At 48.5% G+C, this 20740-nt stretch overlaps 1 protein-coding gene and 1 non-coding gene across 2 annotated transcripts in view; both read right to left on the bottom strand.

The window, feature by feature from the left end:
* acin1b (apoptotic chromatin condensation inducer 1b) overlaps positions 1-20068 on the bottom strand; it is a gene marked incomplete at its 3' end in the record, with an annotated part of 20789 nt that extends 721 nt beyond the window's left edge. The window contains 16 exon segments of the mRNA XM_084487504.1: positions 5-84; positions 87-314; positions 654-761; positions 1321-1428; positions 1883-2034; positions 3153-3387; positions 3784-3954; positions 4797-4960; positions 5360-5405; positions 9415-9535; positions 13577-13665; positions 13770-15302; positions 15574-15644; positions 18107-18218; positions 18848-18913; positions 19925-20068. Coding sequence (XP_084343630.1) covers positions 5-84; positions 87-314; positions 654-761; positions 1321-1428; positions 1883-2034; positions 3153-3387; positions 3784-3954; positions 4797-4960; positions 5360-5405; positions 9415-9535; positions 13577-13665; positions 13770-15302; positions 15574-15644; positions 18107-18218; positions 18848-18913; positions 19925-20059 — 3419 coding nt within the window. The 5' untranslated portion in view covers positions 20060-20068.
* LOC311368890 (small nucleolar RNA U6-53/MBII-28) lies at positions 15807-15916 on the bottom strand. The gene has a single exon (XR_014640044.1). It is a non-coding gene; the product is annotated as a small nucleolar RNA U6-53/MBII-28 (small nucleolar RNA).
* Positions 20069-20740: the final 672 nt, after the last annotated feature.

The following is a 20740-nucleotide window of genomic DNA, read 5'->3' as shown; positions in this document are numbered from 1 at the left end:
CCACTCCCGCTCGCAGCGCGCCTGCTCCCGCCGCTGCATCTCCCGCTCACGCTCCGCCCACTGGTCGCGAACGCCGCCAGGGCCGCCGCCGCCCAGGGGCCCCCGCGCTCCGCCCACGGGTCCCGCATGGCCACGCCCATTGGCCCGTGCTCCACCCACTGCTCCCGCATGGCGCCCCCGCGCTCCCGCCCCTTGTCCCGGTCACGCTCCCGCTCGGGCATCAGTGGGGGCAGGCGGGCGGGAGGTCCCCCCGGCGGAGGGCCCGGCTTCTCCGGGAGCCGCTCTACCTTCAGGGTGCCCCTGTGGAAGTCCAGCTGCGGGCAGAGAGACCGTTAAGAGTCCGTCAGCTGAGCAGGCGGAGACTGCCGTGTCCCGGCTTGTCAGAGCGCAGTCTAGATTAACCCACAGGAGGAGTTTGACTCTGTGGATTGGTCACCTACAGTCTGAATAACTACAGAATATGGATGGTTAAATGTAAGGCGACATACAAGCATTAGGGTGGCGCTGGAGACCGACAAGTGGGCTGAAAGGGCGGGACGTGCACTCGACTCGAGCAAATGCGGAGGATCTCCTCGAAACCACCCTCTAAAACACACATCTGGTGACCTGAGCCCAGGTGGGGAGGCTTACATCTTCCGTCTTGGGGGCCCTACCTCGTCCTGCTGGGAGTAGTCCACGCTGAGGACCTTGGGGTTGCTCGGGGGCCACTTCAGCCCGTGGAGGGCCGTCCGGGTGGCCTGCGCCTCGTCCGTCGTGGCGTACTGTGTGAAAACAAAACAACAATATTTATAAGACCACGAAAGAGAGCGGCTTCGTGTCCAGAGGTACCAGATGTGATCCTGAGATGCGGGGAGGAACGTTGAACGAGCCCCTACATACGGCGTGGTCTGGAGTCCCGGTCTTGAGCACAGAAAACAAGCAACTGTTCAACGGCTAGCGAGCGAGCGATCGATCGATCCGGGCTAAAGTTGGGGCGCCCTGGTCGCTCACCGGGTAGAGCGCGTACCATATAGTCTCAGTCCTGATGGCAGCAACACGGGTTAGAATCCTGCCCATGGTGCTTTGTTGCATGTCCTCCCTTCTATCTCCCATACCTTCCTCTCTCTCACTCCATCATAAAAAGGCAAAAAAAATAAACGACGAGCGAGCGATCCAGGGTAAAGTGACGGTGGAGCCTAGGAGTTGGACTCGGACCACGACTTTCTAATGATGATATTTGATCAGGGGGTGATGCAACGGTCTTTGGGTGGCAGATACCACCCACGGGTGTGAATTGTTGGTAAAGCTATAAAGGGACGATGGGGTGGAGGGGGTACCCACCGTGACAAAGCAGTGGGACTTGATCTTGTCGATCCAGAAGCCTTCCTCCAGCACACTGCCGGTCCGCTTCAGCAGCTCCTTCAGCTGGCCCAGGGTGAAGGGCCTCACCTGGGGAGGGAAGGACAGGGGTGGGTCAGAACAGACCAAGAGACACACACACAGGGGTATCCTGTCAACGGAGAGTCGGGCCGGACTACAATCAAATAAATTGATCTTGTATCAATTTGAAATGAAGTCATTCACTTATTGCGATGCTTGCCTTGATACCGGCATTGCAGTGAAACCATGCATGTATGTACACGATATGATATATGAAGATATGGCCGTTGAATGATCAAAACATGAGGAGTGAAGCGTCCCGGCCTAACCCTCGACTGCTTCAATACAAAAGGTCTGCAGTACCTCAAACTGCCTTTTGGACTGGCAGCCAACAGCCCGGCGCTAACAGCTCTAGGCTGACTGCCATAAGCCAACAGCTGAAAAGCTAGAGGCTAGAAGCCAACGGCTTGAAGCTCACGGCAAAAAGGCTAACAGGCTAACTTCCCAACGGCTACGGGCTCACCAGGTTGCTGACGTGAACGATGGCGGAGAGCTTCCCGCGAGGTGGCGAGGGCTGCCTGGGGGCCAGGGCGGCGCTGGCGTCGTCGATGGTGACGGACATGCCCGACTTCTGCTGGCTGATGGAGCGCCGCACAACGCTGTCACTGGGAGTGACTGAGGTGGGGGGGGGGGGGGGGGGCGGGCGAGAGACACAAGGATAAGGTGTGAGAGCGTGAGAGAAAGAGAGATGAGCAAGTATGTGAGCAACAGAGAGCCGAATACGACAAAGACATTTATATAAAAAGGGAGAGTGGGCGAGAGAATGGAGGAGGACATTCCTTCCTTGGTCAAAATATCTAGATAGGTATCTCAGATAGGTGACTGTGGCCACACACTCCCAAGAAATTCGCTGGTTTGAGTCGATGAAAACCTGAACATGATCTCGGCTAACAGCGTATGCATGCGCCCTCGCATTCTGCAGTGGTTTTATTCGTTTTGAAATGTCCTTTGAAGCCCAAGACTGCAAAGTCAGTAAAAAACAATTTGATAATCAATTATCTGCTTCACTGACAGCCAGAGCAGTGGAATAATAGGATAGGGAGGTGGCGCCCGAATCTGTATGGTTCTGTTTATGGTTTGGTAGCCTAATGTCCCGACCAATTTGAAAATGTGTATACAGCAATTTTAAGGTTATATCCATTTGAGAACCTTTTTAAAACGCGAGACATATCTGATTTGATTGCGTTTTAGTGAGGGTACCGTTTAGGGTGGGGCAGTTTATTAATTCACCTATTGGTGGGTATTGTGTAGGAAGATTGAGATAACGGTGGCTCTACAGAGAGGAGTGCTGCTGCCAGACCGTCTCCTGGGCCGCTATACACCGTAAAGACGAACCGACGATAAGAGTCGAGTTCCCTGCGTCAGATCGCTGTAATTCAGAGTGGGCATATCTTCTAAATATATCTTTCCAACTTAAAAAGGGTCCCATATTATACCACCAGGTGTGAGTGTGGTTAGCCGTTACAAGCCCCTTCTGACATCACAAGTGAGCTTGTCCACCTAGATGTGTGCTGGATAGATCAGTCTACCAGCCTACCCAGTGGAGTGTTCCAAACGTTGCTCATCTATCCGTCATACATCTAGGTGGACACGCCCACTTCTGATGTCAGAAGAGGCCGATTTTCAAAGCGGCTTGTAACGGCTAATCCCACTCACACCAGGTAGTATAATATGGGACCTTTAAAACAAAAGGGGCCATTCCAGACGCCTTGTTCCCTGCGTGACGCCTCTACCTTTCTGAGCCTCGGCCTCCTGCCGGACCGGGCTGTGGCGCGGCGCGGCCGCATCCTCGCCCCGGGTGCTGCTCCTCCGGCGCTCCTTGGTGGCCTTGCGCTGCTTCTCCTTCTCCAGTCGCTGCTGCTCCTCCTCATCCTGCTCCCCCCCCTCCTCCTCTTCGTCGTGGTCTCTGTCCTGCGGCGGCTGCGGCTCCCGCCCCTGGCCGTTCTCCTTCCCGTCGCCCGGGACAACCTATATGGGAGCAGGTACAGGAGGCCATCTGTTTTTGAGCCATCTGAGATTCTATCTCGCCAATCGACTTGTCTCCCGAGACCAGTCGGGAAATGTTCAAGTGTGGGGACGACCTTCATCTACTTCAGAGCAGGTTAGTTTAGTTTATTGGTTTAGTTGACCATGCACCATGTACAGAACAGGTTCTATACCAGAGTTAGCTGAATAGCTCATTTGCATCTGTGGTCCCTGGGCACCACAGATGCAGGTTATCAGGCGATCAAGGATTTAAGACCCAATGCCCACGAAGTGAAACATAACGTAAATGTGCATCTTGTAGCATGAGAATGGTTTTGGACAAGAGTAGAAAGGAGGGACACAAGAGTCCCCTAGACCCTGAGGCCCCCCCCCTCCCACCTGTGTGACGGTGCGTCGGATCTTGAGGCCGAGGTCGTGGTCGGCGCGGCCGTTGTCCATGCCCTGGCTCTCCTCCTCCTCCTCCTCCTCCTCCTCCCCAGACAGCTGCAGCTCCTCTGGGTGGAGGTCCACCACCGCCTCCTGGCTCATCTTGATGTCCGGGATCAAAGACTACGAGAACGTGAGTGGGAATAAAAAAAAAAAGCTTGGTGTTGTTTTTTTCAGCTGGTTTTACCTTGATAAACAATTGACGTGTAGGAAAAGATGTGGGCACATGCAGTGCCTGCACCTCCTTATAACATCCATCTCTCTCTCTCTCTCTCTCCCACTTGTCCCCGGGCACCGATGAGGTCATCGGTGTGGGTTAGTTAAATATATTTGCAAGACAGCACTTAAAAAAAAAAAAAGCACTTAGAATAAATCTGCTGTAGCAGTTGGGTGAACGTACCCCAGCACTAGAAAACAGGGATGTTAAAAATGACCCGCGTGACAAAGACAATATCATGTTCACAGATTAACATCAGTTAAAAACAGTTAGTAAATAATCATAAAAAATCCTGGCATACTGTTTATGCAGATTATTCATCTGCGCTTTGAGCAATTAGCAGCAGCTGCTTTTTTCCCCTCAACTGAGAATGTTTCTCGTGTGATTGGGCGCAGGCGACACCGGTAGTGAGAGCCCTCGTGTGGTTGGGCGCAGGAGACACCGGTAGTGAGAGCCCTCATGTGATTGGGCGCAGGAGACACCGGTAGTGAGAGCCCTCGTGTGATTGGGCGCAGGAGACACCGGTAGTGAGAGCCCTCGTGTGATTGGGCGCAGGCGACACCGGTAGTGAGAGCCCTCGTGTGATTGGGCGCAGGCGACACCGGTAGTGAGAGCCCTCGTGTGACTGGGCGCAGGAGACACCGGTAGTGAGAGCCCTCGTGTGACTGGGCGCAGGAGACACCGGTAGTGAGAGCCCTCGTGTGATTGGCTGCAGGAGACACACAGGTAACAGTACGGGGCTCCTTACCCTGAGGGAGTCTGTGGTGATGCTGATGGACGGCTTCTTGGTGGTGACGGCGGTGCTGGAGCCCCACCTCCTCTTCCTCCCGGCGGCGGCCCCCGTCTCTGACTCAACGGCCGTACCCCCTTCCGCCACTCCGTCCACTCCGGTGGGTGGAGAGGTCTTGCTGCCTGTGATGGGCCAAGCGCCATGGTTATACTCACAAATCACAGGGGAAATACTAGGTACTGGGCGGGGGTACAGAGCCAGGCCTATTGGATGACCATGATGATAGACAAGACCCTCTTAAAAGAGTCGTCACCTATGGTGTATAGGATAGCCAAGAGGCTCAAATACCATCAATGCAAGGTAAAAGCTCACCTCATAGGTTGAGTATACATTTACATGAATTATCATAACTAAACAGCCCTATATGCTGCAATACCTTAGATAATTCTTATTACACATAAAGAAAATATATTAAAAGGAGAACCCATATTTGGATTTCATATAACAAGTGCACCCCGCCGAACCATCTTCATCTTTGAGCAAGGCATCGGGACACTAGGCTTTGTGAATGGTATACTCACTGTTCAGGGAGATCTTGCGGGCAGCAAAAGCCTTAGGAGTTGTGCTCTAGAGTGAGAGAAAGAGAGAGAGGCAGAGGAAGAGATAGAGAGAGAGAGAGAGGGGAAATACAAGAACCCCCGTGGGTGTGGGATGAGATGAGAAGTTGAGTCTTGAAGGAGGCTCACTGTAAAATAATTCAGGTCTAATAAAAACCGAGCAGGTGAGACGGAGAGGAGGAGAGGTCAGGTGTGGGGGGGGGAGGGAGGGGGAGGTTATAAACTATGCACAGGCCTGGCCTGCAGCTTCCAATTCAATTACATCTACACAATACTGATAATAAATGTTTGCGTGCGTGGGGTCAATACTGAGACTGCAGATTTCCACCTTCCACCTCTGCCAAAAGACTTAGATGTAAATTAAGATGGAGTGTGCTTGCGTGCCTATGTGTGCGTGCACCCACACAATGAGGCTAAACCCAAGATCCTATCGTACAGTAACAATATCAGCTTCTAATGCACTACTCGATAGGAAGCCATTAGCCACGATACGACCCATTAAAAAACGAGGGCACCTACAGCCTAGATGCAGGGAATTATTAATTCATTTATACAATAGGATCCAAAGCGACTCTAGGATTGCGTGTGTACGAGACGTTAACTGTGTAATAGCAGCATGTTGATGCTCTTCTAATCCTAACGTGAGCATCCGGTAACATGAGCCAGCCGTCTCCCTCAGAGACTCCCGAGGCAGAGCCATCGACCAGTGCGGATGAGTCTGGAGCGATGAGACGACACACCCCAGGAATTATTAGCAGACGTCCTGGCTTGGCCGTGTGTGTGCGTTTTGTTTTGGGCAGAGGTGGAAACACAGAGCTGCAGGACGGACTCAAGTCAGTCAGAGGCACAGCAAGTCCCAGTGGGATTCTAGATAAAAGGTTTGAAACGCTAATCTATTCAAAAAGGGGACTTGAGAAAAGACAAGAAAAGCAGACGTTGGTGACTACCATAAAAGAAGTACACCTGATAAAAATGTTTACAAAGGGGGAAAAAAGGAAATAAGTCAGTCTTTTAAATTCTGACCCCGTAAAGTATATGTAAAATATATGAAGAAAAGAAAATGACATGTCATTTCTTGGTACCATTGACACCTGATCCTTACTGGCTCTGCTAAGGCCCAACCGCATGGCTACTGTATCTAGGCAAGGATCCAATCAGAGAAGGCACTGGGCAGAGGGCAGGGCTGGATTTGAGTGTGCAGATTGGCCGCCAGGCAGGAACTGATCATGGGATATGACTCTTTTCTTGAAGGGGGGGGGGGGATGTTCTTGATTGACTGACTATCAGCAAGTCATAATAAAAGTCTTTGGGTAGGTGAACCATTCAACTGGCCCGGGGATTCATTCCAAGGGGGAAGTGTTTCATATCTACAGTCTTTTAGGGCAATGATGTAGACATGGAGGCAAACAAAAACGGTTTCCAATAGCAATAATGTCATTGTACATCCTCAGAGGAATTGTCTGTTGATAAATTGCTATGGTTTTAGCAACGCCCACATGTCCATATCACAAAGAGATCATGACTGATGAGTTTATAATCCTTGCATGATCGGGATGATCACATTAGATAGTCCAGTGTCTTTCAAAAGTTCCCTTGTCCTCTCCTTTGAGTCAAGGTGTCACAAAATGAAGTGAGGGCTTTGCTCCGACTCCAGGGACAAAAGGTTGGATTCCCAAAACCTTCCCCTGAGTTTTCTTCGTGCTGTAGCCCGGGTATGGGCTTGGTTTGACGGTGGGGAAAGGTACCGCGTGGAGCCGACGTCAATAGCTTCCTCTGTATTAACCACTCGCTCTCCCGTGTTGGTGGGAAACGTTCATTGGTGCCATGGATTGATATGCCGGAAGGAGTGGGAGGTGAGGTCGGGCTTTAGTGGGGTGGTGGCAGGGAAGGCAAAGCTTCAAGTCTGTTGAAGTGTGTCCATTTCATCACACACACACACACTTGAACTGGATCTTAGGGGGTGTGCACCTCAAGCTCTTATTACCATTTGGACCACTCCATTTTCCAATCAATATCTTCATCGCCATGGTAGGCGAAGGGTTCAGCAAGGCAGAGGGTGTAGCTCTCCCTCTGCACAAGCAGGGGGTAGATTTGGATGCAAGGGAAACGGGAAGAGCTTGACTTGTTTTTGTCCAATGTTTACAGGCCCGAAGGGGGAGGGGCTTCTCCAGAAGCGCTGAAACCGTAGGAGGCAACGTAGGCCGGAGTAGCGCCTGGTTGCGGTTTTCGATCGTCCATGCTCTCGGCCTGTGTGGAGACGCCCATCGCAGGAGCTCGTCCACAAAACAGCTGGTGGGTGTGGATAACAAGGCGGGGGCGGGGGGGGGAGAGGTGGGGGACTTTTGGAGACAGACACGCCCCCACCACTCTGCTGCCATCTGGTTCATCACCCGTTCATTTCAGTTCAACTTCTATTGTCGCCCCTCCAACACCCGCTCCCTCCTGCAGGAGGAGGCGGTTACTCCAGCAACCAAGCTGCCGGGAGGGGTTGCCATGGCTGCAGTGCGTGGGGACAAGACGCAGGCTCCAGCTGGCTCCTTTTGGCACTCTGGCCTCGGCAGGTGGGGGCACCGCAGCCATATGTTGGGCGGTGCCTTGCAGACTCTGGCCCGAGGTGGGGTGGGGGTTTTGTGGGGGAGCAGATTAACTTGTGGTACCAAGTCAGGTGCCATGGAGACGCTTGGGCATGGCAGGGCAGGAGGTGTAGGAGGTGGTGGAGGAGGAGTGGAGGTGGTGGTGGTGGTGTTGGTAGTAGTAGTAGTAGTAGTACGTAGCAGGTACCAATAGGGACAATGGAAGAGGCATGGGCACCTTCATAACAAAGCAATCAATGGGGTTTTAAAAACAACAGTCACACCATTACAAAATATACAGAGGAGAGACATTGAAAGAGAAGCGGGACATAGAGACAGATTTGCAGGGAAGAGCAGTGGAGTAAAGGGGATGAGGACAGTGAAGGGAGGTCTTGGAACAAACGTAAACATCTATTGCCACACACTGTCCATTAGTCATGCATGCAAGGAAACGCACATGTTTTTTAAAAAGCCTGCATGCACCGGATTTGCATTTATAAACCAAGACATCTTTTACAACAGGACTTTTCTGTTGAGAAAGGTTTGCAAGAGTTGACTTAACTGTTTTCAACCTAATGGAGGTAGCTAATTAATGGACTTGGGCTGTGCAGAAGTCTGTACACAGATGTGTATTTAATATCATCAAAATGACAGGAATAGACCGTTTAGGTGTAAAAACACCTCTTATATATGGGGATTTACATTTCATTATGTAACAGATCCTAGAGGCCAAGTTAATCCATACAATGTCTCACACACACACACACACACACACACACACACACACACACACACACACACACACACACACACACACACACACACACACACACACACACACACACACACACACACACACACACACACACACACACACACACACACACACACACGAAAAATAAACAGCCAAGTGAGCATGTCAGCAGGATAGATGTGAAGGATTAGTGTGGAGGAAATGACATGATAGGTGTTAGTTCAAGAGCGCCTTTGCCCCGTGCACAAGTCCAACTCCACCCCTGCCACGGCACGTCTCAGGAATACTAAAAACTTAACAGACCGAAATACATCGGAGTCATCAAATCTCGATCCTTCCCTAAAAACCTAAACATCTGCGACGTGAAAACAAGTAGCACATTACACCACTTCCCCCCCCTGTGTTTGTTAGTCTAATTTCATCCTTTAACCATTACCCTTTCTCTCCCATTACCGTTTGAGCCTCACATCTTCTACTACCGCTAAGCCCACTGAGAAGCTTTATGGTCATGATAGCTTTAAAACAAGACGTTGCCTCAACCATGTCCTAACTAGGTGCTGGGGACGGTGGCAGCACCAGAAGGGGACTGGCCGGTTAAGGGGTAGGGGGTTGGACTTGAATCCCTGTTTCCCGCATAAGCCAACCTGGTAGTAACCCGACACATGTCTCGCCCGCCCACCCAGTGGCCTTACCTCCTCCAGGCCGCCGCTGCCGTTTGCCGGCTTGGCCTCGGACGCCGGCTCCTGGGCCATGGCACTCTGAGTGTCTGGCTCCGCCTCCTTCGCCGGTGCTTCGCTCGACTCAGACACCTCCCTTGGAAGGGGATCAGAGAAAGACAAGAGGACCAGAATGAGCTGCGTGGGAGATGAAATACAACAACGGTGGACACCCCCCCCCCTCACTCATGGGCTTTTGTGTTGATAACGAACAGTGGTTTATTCAAGACAGACACACACAATTTTTCCTTCCCACAGTCTGAAATATACACCAGTGAGCCCCAAGTAGCTACATTTGATGAAACTAACTAACATGAGTAATTAGCAATAAAACGTGCCGTCTACATATGCATGCAAGTCTTGAGCCTCGAGGAGCAGACTAATTCCCCCGAGAGGGAGCATGAGAGAGAACCAACAAGACAGGAGGAATGTGTAGGACACGGTATGGGAGACCCAGGATGAGTCCTCGGTGCCAGGGATGTGGGTCACTTGAGCTATCTATAGCCCCGGCCAGCTGACACGACAAGGACAAAAATATGAATCAAAACAATACAGAGTCCGATGGCAGTGCACCTGGGCAGAGTGTGGACATGGACGCACAGAAATGTACACAATTCCATTGAAAAGCAATCCCGACCAACCAGGCGAGTGGACATATTACGTCATCTTGGATCGCATAATACAAAACGCATCATCGTTGGACTAACAACTACAAAAAATTTAATCGTTCTTAAGCCTTCATAGCGTTTATTATGTAATTATGTAATTTCAGTAGAACTGACCATTAAATATAAAAGCTATAACACGAAATTTTCCCAAATTTCCAATGTGGAAATAATAAAGTCCATCTTATCTTATCAACATTAAATCGGACAAGTAAGCAGCCACATAGTTTGTGTCTGGTGTCATGGGAGACTCCTGCGCTCATTTAAAATCCCAGAGAACCAGCTGTGGAGGTGTGGTCGAGGCCTGAAAGGATGTCACTCCGGCCCAGTAAGGATCGCTGGGCCAGCTATTGATGAACAAGGCTAATAATCCATTTTACACAGGTGATGCACCACGATGTTGAGCTACATCTGGGTAGGACTGGGGTCACCTACAATCTGGACATCCAGGAAAGCGACTAAAGGACTAGAGATAACACTGAGCAATCTGATAGGAGAATGTTATACACTATGTTGTTATATCCACAAAATCCCCCCCTTTGTATGTTCTAATTAAGTAATGTATGAAATAAGTTACTTCATAGATTTAACTTTATACATAACGTTAGATAAGATGGTTATTTAATCATCCATGCATGTGGCTTGTAGGCTTCAATGTCACGTAAGCTTCACTTATAGGTTGGGAAATCCCCATACCTCCACCTTTTTAGTTATGATGCTATTCAAGTTTACATCCGACAGAATAAGAAAATAGCAATATTCTAATCGCAGGCCTACGCCATTAGCAAAGACTGAATAATCAGGTTTGCGTGTCGGTTGGACTTCTCGACATCATGTAATATCGCCTGTCATGTAATATTTTGGTGCAATTATCTTGAAAATGGAGAAGTGTGTGGGTTGTCTCTGAACACCAGGAACACAATGGGTAGCAGATACCACTGCTAGAAAGCAGTGGTATCTCTCCAGTTCCACTGTGTATTTGGTTTAAATAACATCGTTGTCAACGTTGCTATTTCTAAACGATTCATAACATATAACGCCCCGTTTCTACTGATCGAGTTATTGACCCGCGACTTAGAAAAAAACAATTCCGCGAATATATAAACTTCACTGCAGCTCGAGAGATAAAGGGCATGACTAGCAACCCGAGACCTCGTTAGCTTTATCTTACCCGCTTTTGTTGGCTTCGGACAGCATATTGCCGGGCCCTAAACCCGGCAAGGAATGCTCCGTCGTAATCGTTTATTCCGGTTAGGCGTATATTGAAATTGGCGACGCGAAACACTCGTTGCCTTTTACACTGCGGCGGTCTCAGAGATGCGATGCATGCACGACGGCCATGTTGGCTAGCGAGATTGTAAATTAAAAGGGGAGAAGGAGAGAGAGTGAGGCGAGGACCGGCTTCTTCTCAGTACCACGCCGTGTTGGAGGCTGTCGCATTGAACGCCTGACCAGAAATACAGCAGGATCGATGTCATCTGAATCAAGCGTTGTTGGCGTCCATGCACCAGTGGTTAGCGTTATATCATAGTAGTCAGCCAACTTGGTAACGAGTCGATTTATATCTTCAAATAGCTACATATGAATTGTATCATATCTGCATCATCATATATTCATATCTATCATATCTTCCCTATTAACACATATGTTTCATGACAATAATGCATTTCGAACTGGATGAAAAATAGTCCTTGCTCATTGGCATACAACTGTACTATGTTAACAGGGAAATCATATATTTATGATTCAAACACATAGTTTGGTATAAATAAAGATGACACAGTATATTGCCCTTCACCCCAGGGCATTTTCATACAGGGAGAGCCACATCCTAACCCCATTCAAGTCAAACCCAGGGTCCATTATAAACAAATCTTTTATCACAAACCAAATCAGTGAAAGCAGAGCTGTCTTATCACACAAAAGAAAAACTGAAAATGCAAAGCTGAAGGCTCACACTATTGAAAAAGCCCATTCATACATTCATACTTGTGTCATTACCTGTTCACTCTTCCTTGTCAAGGGTTTCAGAGGCTGTAGCCAAGAGCTTTGACATGACCATGAATAATATATAATTTTTACATTACTGAATTAGAATTGAAATGTATCAAACAGCCAGCTACCCCCCGTCACTGTGAGTGCATCCCTTCATAACACAGACCTATCGACATTGACAAAGTTAAACAAAGCCTGTGCAAATTGCGATTCACACAGAAATGCTTCTGCCAATTTTTCCCAGTAGTTCAACCTCGGCCTGAGGCCAAACACAACCCCGGGGAAGAAGTGTTTAACAGTAAAACCACTTAAATCGTGACAACGGTCCTTAAGCAGGTGCTTAAAACCAATGCAACTTGACAGGGGAGACTGTTTTAATTGTGTGTATCCTCAAGGAAATATGCATCCCTCCATAACCCTTGGTCCACCTTAAGCTATCTGAAATTACTTTTAATACACGTAATGTCTAACGGTTTGTTAGACATTACGTTTGCTATGTTGCCGTTCATTTCTATTTGTATTCACCTATGAAAGTGTGTGTGGCGGGGCAGTGTATAGTTTAGTGTATGTTTCATTGATAGTGGCCTTTTCGGTGGCTGTCCCCGTCATAATTTGACCTTCATACGTTTTTGAACATCTTATATATCGTATATTGAGTAAGTTATTTTTCCACTTCCAAAAGTATTTTCCTTTAAATTTTCACCATTGAAACCGTCACCATTTTATATGTGATTATCTTTTTTGTACTATCGGTTTCTGTTTTCTAAATTAAAACACAATAAGTAACCTAAAACACCTTGCTATTTTGCCACACGTTTTAACACTTTTTTTATGAACCAACATTTAGTAAGGCTAAAATGATTCAATACAATTCTGGCTGTCGTAAACGCTTCAGCTCTGCACTGTCGTAGGGTTGGCAAATGCATTCTTCAAGAGTGGGATTAGCCCCCATGATCACAATTGTTTTTTTAAGGTTCAAAGGTCTGCACAAGTTTTATACTAAGTGCTTGCGTGAGATCGCCTGATGCCTAATGCAAAACATCTTTCTTTAACCGATCAGATGTGTTGGATCTAAACCAATATCCACTGTGTGTTGCACTGCTTAGATTTAAACCTACGGTTCCAGAACATACCGTACAAGAGGCCACTTGAGCTAGATTTCCACTGCTGTGGCTTCTATGCCTGTAATTACAGATGCAACTAAACCCAGTGTAATATCGTCTGCAGCCATTTTGGTCCTCTCTCTTCTTCATGTGTCTTCACACCTAAGTGTTTAGAAATGAGTGAAGCCCTTTTCGAGGATAACTTAAGTCTGACAGACCTTAAATATGGGCTTGAAACTAAGTAGTAGCCATACATGATTCTACCACAAAAGGGGACTTGACTCACAAGAGCCGGGTGGAATGAGCCAGTGGTACTGCTTGACGACATATGGATCTGTGTTTTATTTTTTGGAGAAAGTAATGATTATGACGGACCTTTCTGCCTTCTGGCGTGGAGTCGCTTTATTCCCGTCCACGCTGGTCTTCTGCTTCTCCTCGGCTGCCTCACGTCCGTGGCCAGCGCTCTGCAAGGTGCATCCGGTTAACATTGGTGACGCCGACATAGCATGAAAGACCTGTTCAAAAGGTTTTTCTGTAGCAGGACATGTGAGTGAGTGAAACCGCTAACCTTGACAAGCTTGGCAGGTCGGGGCTTCTCCCGCGATGAGGCGGAGGACTGGGACGAAGGCGAGTGCGAGTCAGACCCAGAGTCCGAGTCAGACGAGGACCCGGAGTCGCGGACAGTGATCACCACCGCGCCTCGTGGCGGCGCCTTGATGGGCAGCCCCTTGATGCTTGGTGCAGCAGAGACGGTGGTCACGTGAGGCCTCTTGACGGTCACCGATGGCGTGCCGACAGGCGCCTTCGAAAGAGCAGACTCGCTGTGGGCGAAGTCCGTCTTTGGCCCCGCCTCTTCTCCTCTCCCAGTGGACAGGGTCGTCGCCGCGGCCACCCCCATCCGACCTCGCTTCCATGGAGGCAGGTGTCTCTCGCTCTCCGCTGCTCGCTTCTTGTCCCGCTCCTCTCCCGGCTGCTTTTGCGCCATCTTCTGCGGCTCCTCCTCCCGACTGGTGGACTCCACTTCCATCTTCTCCACCTCCTCCGTCTCCTGGGGTCTTTCCTTCGCCCCCGGCCGCGTGTTCCCTGCACCGTCTCCGGTCGCCTCTTTCCTTCTCTCGCCCTCCATCGGTCTCCGTGGGATCACGGCGACGGCCGGTCCGGCTACTGCCGCCGCGGAGGTAGAGGAGGAGGAAGCGGAGGAGCGCCACGCCGCGCCCACTGACATGTCCACGGCCTCCGGCTCCCCGGCCGCGGGCTGCCCCTTCTCGGCGTCCATCCTGTGGGCGAGCCGGGCCAGCAGTCCCGCCCCTCGCCGCTGGGTGGGCTCGGGGCTGCTGGAGCGCACGCTGGAGTCAGAGTCGTCCTCCTCGTCATGCTGCTGGAGCTGCGGCGGCCGGCGTCGCCCTCCTGGCGCCCGCGCCCTGGGGCTCTCCCCGCCCGACCCCCCCGCCTCCTCCACGTTGGGCGGGCTCTGCTTGGGCGTGTCGGGGAGCGGGAAGGACAGCTCGGGGGGCGGCGAGGGAGGGGGGGTGGGGTGGCGCAGCTGCATGGGGGGCGGGTGCGCCTGCGGCGGGGGGATGTGCTGCGGGGGCTGGAGCTTGCGTCGGGAGCGGGATGCGGCGGGTGGGGCGCTGGCACGCGCCTGCTGCGGCTGCTGGGGGCGGAGCTGGGCGGGGGCCCGGCCCGACTTGACCTGCACCCCCCACTCCTCCTCTTCGTCACTCTCCTCATCGCTGTCGTCATCATCGTCGTCCCCGTCGTCGCTGTCGTCCCCGTCCCGGCCGCGCCCCGCCGCCGCCATGGCCGACCGGCTTAGGTGCAGGACGGAGTGTGCGGATCCCGGCTCGCTGGGGGCCACACCCTCTTTGTCGTATGCCCGCTGCGGGACGGCCGGCTGCAGGCCCTGGCGGTCCGGCTGCCCCAGGACTCGCACCGACAGAGAGGCCACGGCGCGGGGCGGGGAGGGCTCCGGCTGGTGGCGGGCGCTCCACAGGGGCCAGTTGCCGGGGGCCCCCGGAGCCTCCTGCAGGCCCATGCGGAGGCCCCGGTGGCCCTCTGGCTCCGGCCGGGCCATCATTGGCTGAGGGGCCACTGAGTGACGCTGCCGGGAGACAGTATCATAGAGAGGTCCACTGTTAGAGAGCTGAACATAAACACTGGGTTGGTGTTTCAAAACTATTATACAATCTCACACAGATTGCATTGTGAATGAATATGCGATGGATAGTGCAATGGATATTTATAGCGGTTTAATGAAGCATCTGCTAATGGAAGGACCACTGTGCATCCACTGCCTTACTTTATGAAGGTTTTCCTAACTTTGCCTACTACTTCTACATGTTTAAGTCTTGTACTTTATAAAGATGACCAACCGTGTCCAGTGTGAAGGACGAGTTGTCATTTCTGTCAGAGGGCTCCTCCTTTTCCTCTGCTGCGGAGCTCTCTGTTAGGGAGAGAGACAGGGAGAGACAGGAAATTTGCGTTAAAAAAATACACACACAATATTTGCATAGACCAGATACGTTTATTTCATATCAAGCTAGCTAAAAGAGAAACTATTTGAGCTGTTAAAATAATGTAGTGTACCACTCCATATAAAAGTGCTTCTCCTCAGCCCACTTGTACAGTGAGAAGGTAGGTTGAACTCACGTGCACCAGGCAGACACACGTCAAACCTGGAGCATCGGTATTAGCATGGCGGAATCATCATCAGAGAGCACAATTACATACATGTTTGAGGTGGGGATCGAACCGGGTAATCATGGAGGGAAAGGCCCCTGCTCTAACCACTAGGCTATCATATGATATACATTACAGTGTTTAACAGGCTTCATATAGTTGTGCATCTGTTAAATTGAATTAACTTGTGTTAGAAGAGGAATATATCACTGGAAAATAAAAAATATATATCTATGATTATATATTGTATTATATATTGATTAGGGATGGTGATCCTTACATTTTCATGATATTGATACCTTTTTCCCTACTGCCTCACAATCTGAGTCGTTATCGAAACCACCATCAATCATTTTCTATTATATGGTAGAAAGACGAGACATCAGTTAATTCATAACAGAACTGGTATTTATTGTATTGTTTAACTGTGATTCTGTGGATTAACTTTGATTTCTTAACTGAAGGAAATCAATAAACGCTTCAACAAACAAATCACTATGAGAATGTAAAATATATCAGAAGCAATAAATGTCCAACCCATTTTTTTTACAACTTTACAGAAAATAAATGATAAATAATAATAATAATAATAATAATAAGCTTTACATAATAAAAAATAATAATAATATACAGCTCTTTACAATTGTGCATGTGCGTGTCTGCCATGTCAGGCGTGATCCTAGATCTCTCCTGGCTGATGGTGTCCCAACCCTCTCCGCAGGGATAGAGGATGCTTGGATACAAAGGTAGCTGTGAGAGGGTTCAGCTAGCAGGTGCAGGGTGTCTCTCTTCCCCCATCACCAGAGGACAGGGTCTCCGGCCATAGGGATGATCGCGGGCAGGCCTCTGTAGAGCTGGATCTCTTGGCAGGGTCGGTTGAACGGTTTGTAGCTCTTGCTCCTCCTCGGCAACAGCTCCTCCAAGGCGGTCTTACGCTGTGTTGGAGGGACTGCGGTGACGGCAAGAGGAGGAATCTCTTCTTCTGCGATCAGTGTGCCATCATCATCATACTCAGCTTCCTTGGTTGTGTCACGGTCTTCCTTGAGGTCGGGGCAGCGGGACGCCTCCTGCTTCTGTAACGTTGGCTGCTATGGCTGCCTTGGTCAGGCCAAACCTTCTGTTTAGTCAGGCACAAACGGAGAGCCTCCTCCCTGAACGCTTAAGTGGTCCTTCAGTTTCGGAAGGATCTGACGGCAGGTGGGGCTTTTCTTGCTCGATACACACAGTGTAGAGGTGTACAGGACTTTCATGACCCTGATTTACTGCTTGAACCATGTATATCTTGGGTGGAGGAGGATGACTGTCCCACAACAGCAGCTGGAGTCGGTGGTGTTCAGAATCGAAGACAGGCGAAGGTGCTGCATGTACTTTTAACTGATGCGCTTCGTTGAGGTGTTTACTTACAAGAAATGTACTTGGGAGTATAAACGACATTTAATTTCCTCCTTATCTTTGACCTCACTGAAAAGTAGCCACACCTTTGACCGCTTTGCTAATTCAACCATGCTATGAAGCAATCGATTGACCAATTGAGAAATGAAGTGAACGAGGGCATTCGATTCTTCTTATTAAATGGAATTCAAAATCTTTATTAGGCGATCAATATATCTTTGCGCACCAGTGATTTCATTCAAAGACATCACTTTCATCTCTTAATAGAATAAAACTTTAGGTAATAGGATCGCTAGACTCGATAGCAGCATCGATAAGCTTGGATCTTTTGGAATTTCGGGGTTTGACAAATTTGGAACCAGGTCCTTATAGTACCGGGTCTCGATCCCCATCCCTATTGCAGATATGCAAGTTATCATATGTATGAATAAAAAAACAACCCTACACTAACATGGAAAAACCAAAACATTGGTACCAAAAAATATGCAATGTTGCAAGAAACAAGGTTTTTTGTTATAGGTGAAGCGACATTTACACAACGCCAGCTGGGGCTTCAAAAACAGCTAAATGATCGTGGGGGCATGATCGTATATCTGTTATGGTGATGGTTATGTTTCAAACACCAATGTCTGCAGGCCTTGTGTAGACCTCGGAGTAAGATGTCTAATAATAATAATAATAATAAGTAAACTATTTGTATACTCAATAGTAACAAACTGTTGTAATGGCAGGTGTTAACACAATCAGGTTCTCTCAATCGACAGAGTCGACCTGAGGCTAAACTGTGATGGTTGCGTGGAGGCGGAGAAAGGAAAAGACGTGTGTGAACGTTACCATCCGTCTCTGTGGCGTGCTGGGCCTCTCTCTCCAGCTTCTGGCGCAGGAGCTCCTGCTGCGTAGCCAGGTACTGTTTAATGAAGCTGTTTTGGCTCATCTCCTCCCCTATCTGGTACACACACACACACACACACCAAAGTCAATGGAGGTTTACAGTTAGCCCACCTTTCCATCTCTAACTGAATTCATATTTAACCTGATCTATGGCATGCTTTTGTTAACACACACACACCTCATGTATTTTGGCATAGAAGGCTATGCTCTATTTGCTACAAAAGAGACTGCTTGGCAGGAACGCTAAAATATAGTAATCTAGATGTGATATTATTAAGCAGAAATGTGCAATAATTGATTCCTTTGTGATTTCAGGTACCATGATTACATTTTATTTTGGGATAAGTATTATGGTGTAGTCATTTGAATGCTATATTACAGGAGAGCAAACGGCCTGTAGGGGGAGCACATTTCAAACGGTAAGTACATTTTCGTCAATACCCTTAGTTAATGACCCATCCCAAATAAGATGATGCTAAGTACACGTTTATAATATGTGTAACTTTTAAAAACCCAAACAATGACGTTATTTTGTGGGGGTATGCATTATATAATCCTTTATTGTATGACTTGAAAGATATATTATATGCTGAGGTCGGAATACAGCTACAACCACAGTTAAACACTATACAAACTATAGTAATACTGAATAAGTCTATTATTTAAAATAAATACTTATCTGACCTGGGAGTTGGGCTGCAGCCCAGAGTGAGAAGCAGATGACCGCTGGAGGTTCTCCAACATCAGGGCCTGCAGAAGAGGCCAGAAACAATTACAAATAATAAATCGATTTATTGATATATTCATCGAATTCTGAAAAAAGTAATTCACTTTATGAACACTTGGCGCAAGTTGCACTATTTTATGGTGGTTGGTTAGGTTGGAATACATTTTGATAAAATTGGAAAGGAATATTTGCCTTTGGAGGTATTATTTTGTTGGTGGTCTTGTTGGCTTGTGCATGAATACCAGCTAGGTCCGTCCCAAATAAATGTCCTCCGTAACCCGCCCATTAAGAGTGGACGGTGATTTCGAACAAATGTCGCTTTGGCAACAGTTGCTCTTGTCATTCGATTGGATCTAGCGTGCGAATACGGTTCACGGTTCTCTCCCACGATACAATCATAAATGCCTAATAACCACAGCAGCTAAGGGGCTAACTATTTCCCCCGAGGAATCATATGCATGTTGTCATTAGTGTACACAAAACACACGTTCGTTGTTTTTTTTAAATCCATTACCGTGGATCCCATCAAACCCCAGAGGGTTTAACACGGATGCAACAAACTTACTAGGCAAATGTCAACATTTGATTACAGTAAAGGTGGATTTATTTATATCGCCATTTTAACTGTTTACATTGGCAAGTGTCGACGCGCAACTACCATCCCCACCTCCCCACCCCCTCCCCATACTGACACACGGAGCGGCGGGCCGATTATGAACTACTGTATAGTACAGTGTGTGATGGCTCTGCACGCCACTAAACGCTAGGCCTCGACTTGACAGGTGCATAGTTCAACTCAGTGCAACAATGTGCACACATTTGAGGGAGTACACGCAACTCCGAATAAATACAGCGGCGAATAAAAAAAGCGACAACTATTTATCTAGTTTTAGAGTTGTGCGCGGTAGCCAATATCTGTATTCCCGCTCCGGGATCTACACAACGTTACGGCCTTTAACGTCAATCCCGATCTCTCCCCTCCTGCTAAACTTGTACAGACTCGACATACGTCCCCACGTAGAAACACAACGTACCCCTTTTAGTCGCTTTATCAGTGCATTTTTCGGTCCACTTTTAGGGAGTTTTCTTTGCTCAAGAGCAGCTTTAAGGTCCGCAACTCGGAGCGAATGTAGAGGTTTTCCATCAAGCGTAATATCTTCATCCGCCATTTTGCTGCCTCCGCTCGTCTAAACTCCCAACAAGCGTCGGGTACTCCCGGAGCCCCGGACTTCGGCAATTTCCGGAAATAGATTTAACAGTACAAAAATATTGCAACTAAATACTTACAGTACATTTTATGTAGTGTTAAAATGTTGAACAATCGGAATGGTTGTCGCAACTGCAATATTAAACAAAAGGCCCCCCCTTCAGACAATTATTTATTCTGAATGTTTTACTGAATAGAACAAACTTAGAGAGACAGACACGAAAAACAAAAAAATGTTCTTTTAAACGAAGCATGTATTTGTGCTTTTACATGGGAAATACAATACAGGCATTACATGTAGTGTTCCATAATGTAGATAAACCTTGGACAGAAGATTTGCTTCAAATCTTGCAGAAAAAAAGGCCGACTCAAACGGAGTTCTTAGTGTAAAAAACAGTTTCGTACAAAAGGAAAGAAGAACCATTGTTTCACAAGTAAAAGTTCTTAAAAAAAATCGAAAATAAAACGATTAAATTCACCGAGTGAAATCGTCCCTGGTTGTGCATACGCCAAAATGTGCATACGTATAAAATTAAAGCCATGCAAATCCGAAAGTAAATGAAGTACAAATTTGACAATAAATATATATTGGACCATTTATGGGCGATGCGTATTATACATGTTGGACCTATGGCCACCCGCA

The sequence above is a fragment of the Micromesistius poutassou genome (assembly GCF_964030765.1).
Source record: "Micromesistius poutassou genome assembly, chromosome: 23".
Lineage (NCBI taxonomy): Eukaryota > Metazoa > Chordata > Actinopteri > Gadiformes > Gadidae > Micromesistius > Micromesistius poutassou.
This window is presented reverse-complemented; position numbering and strand designations above follow the sequence as displayed.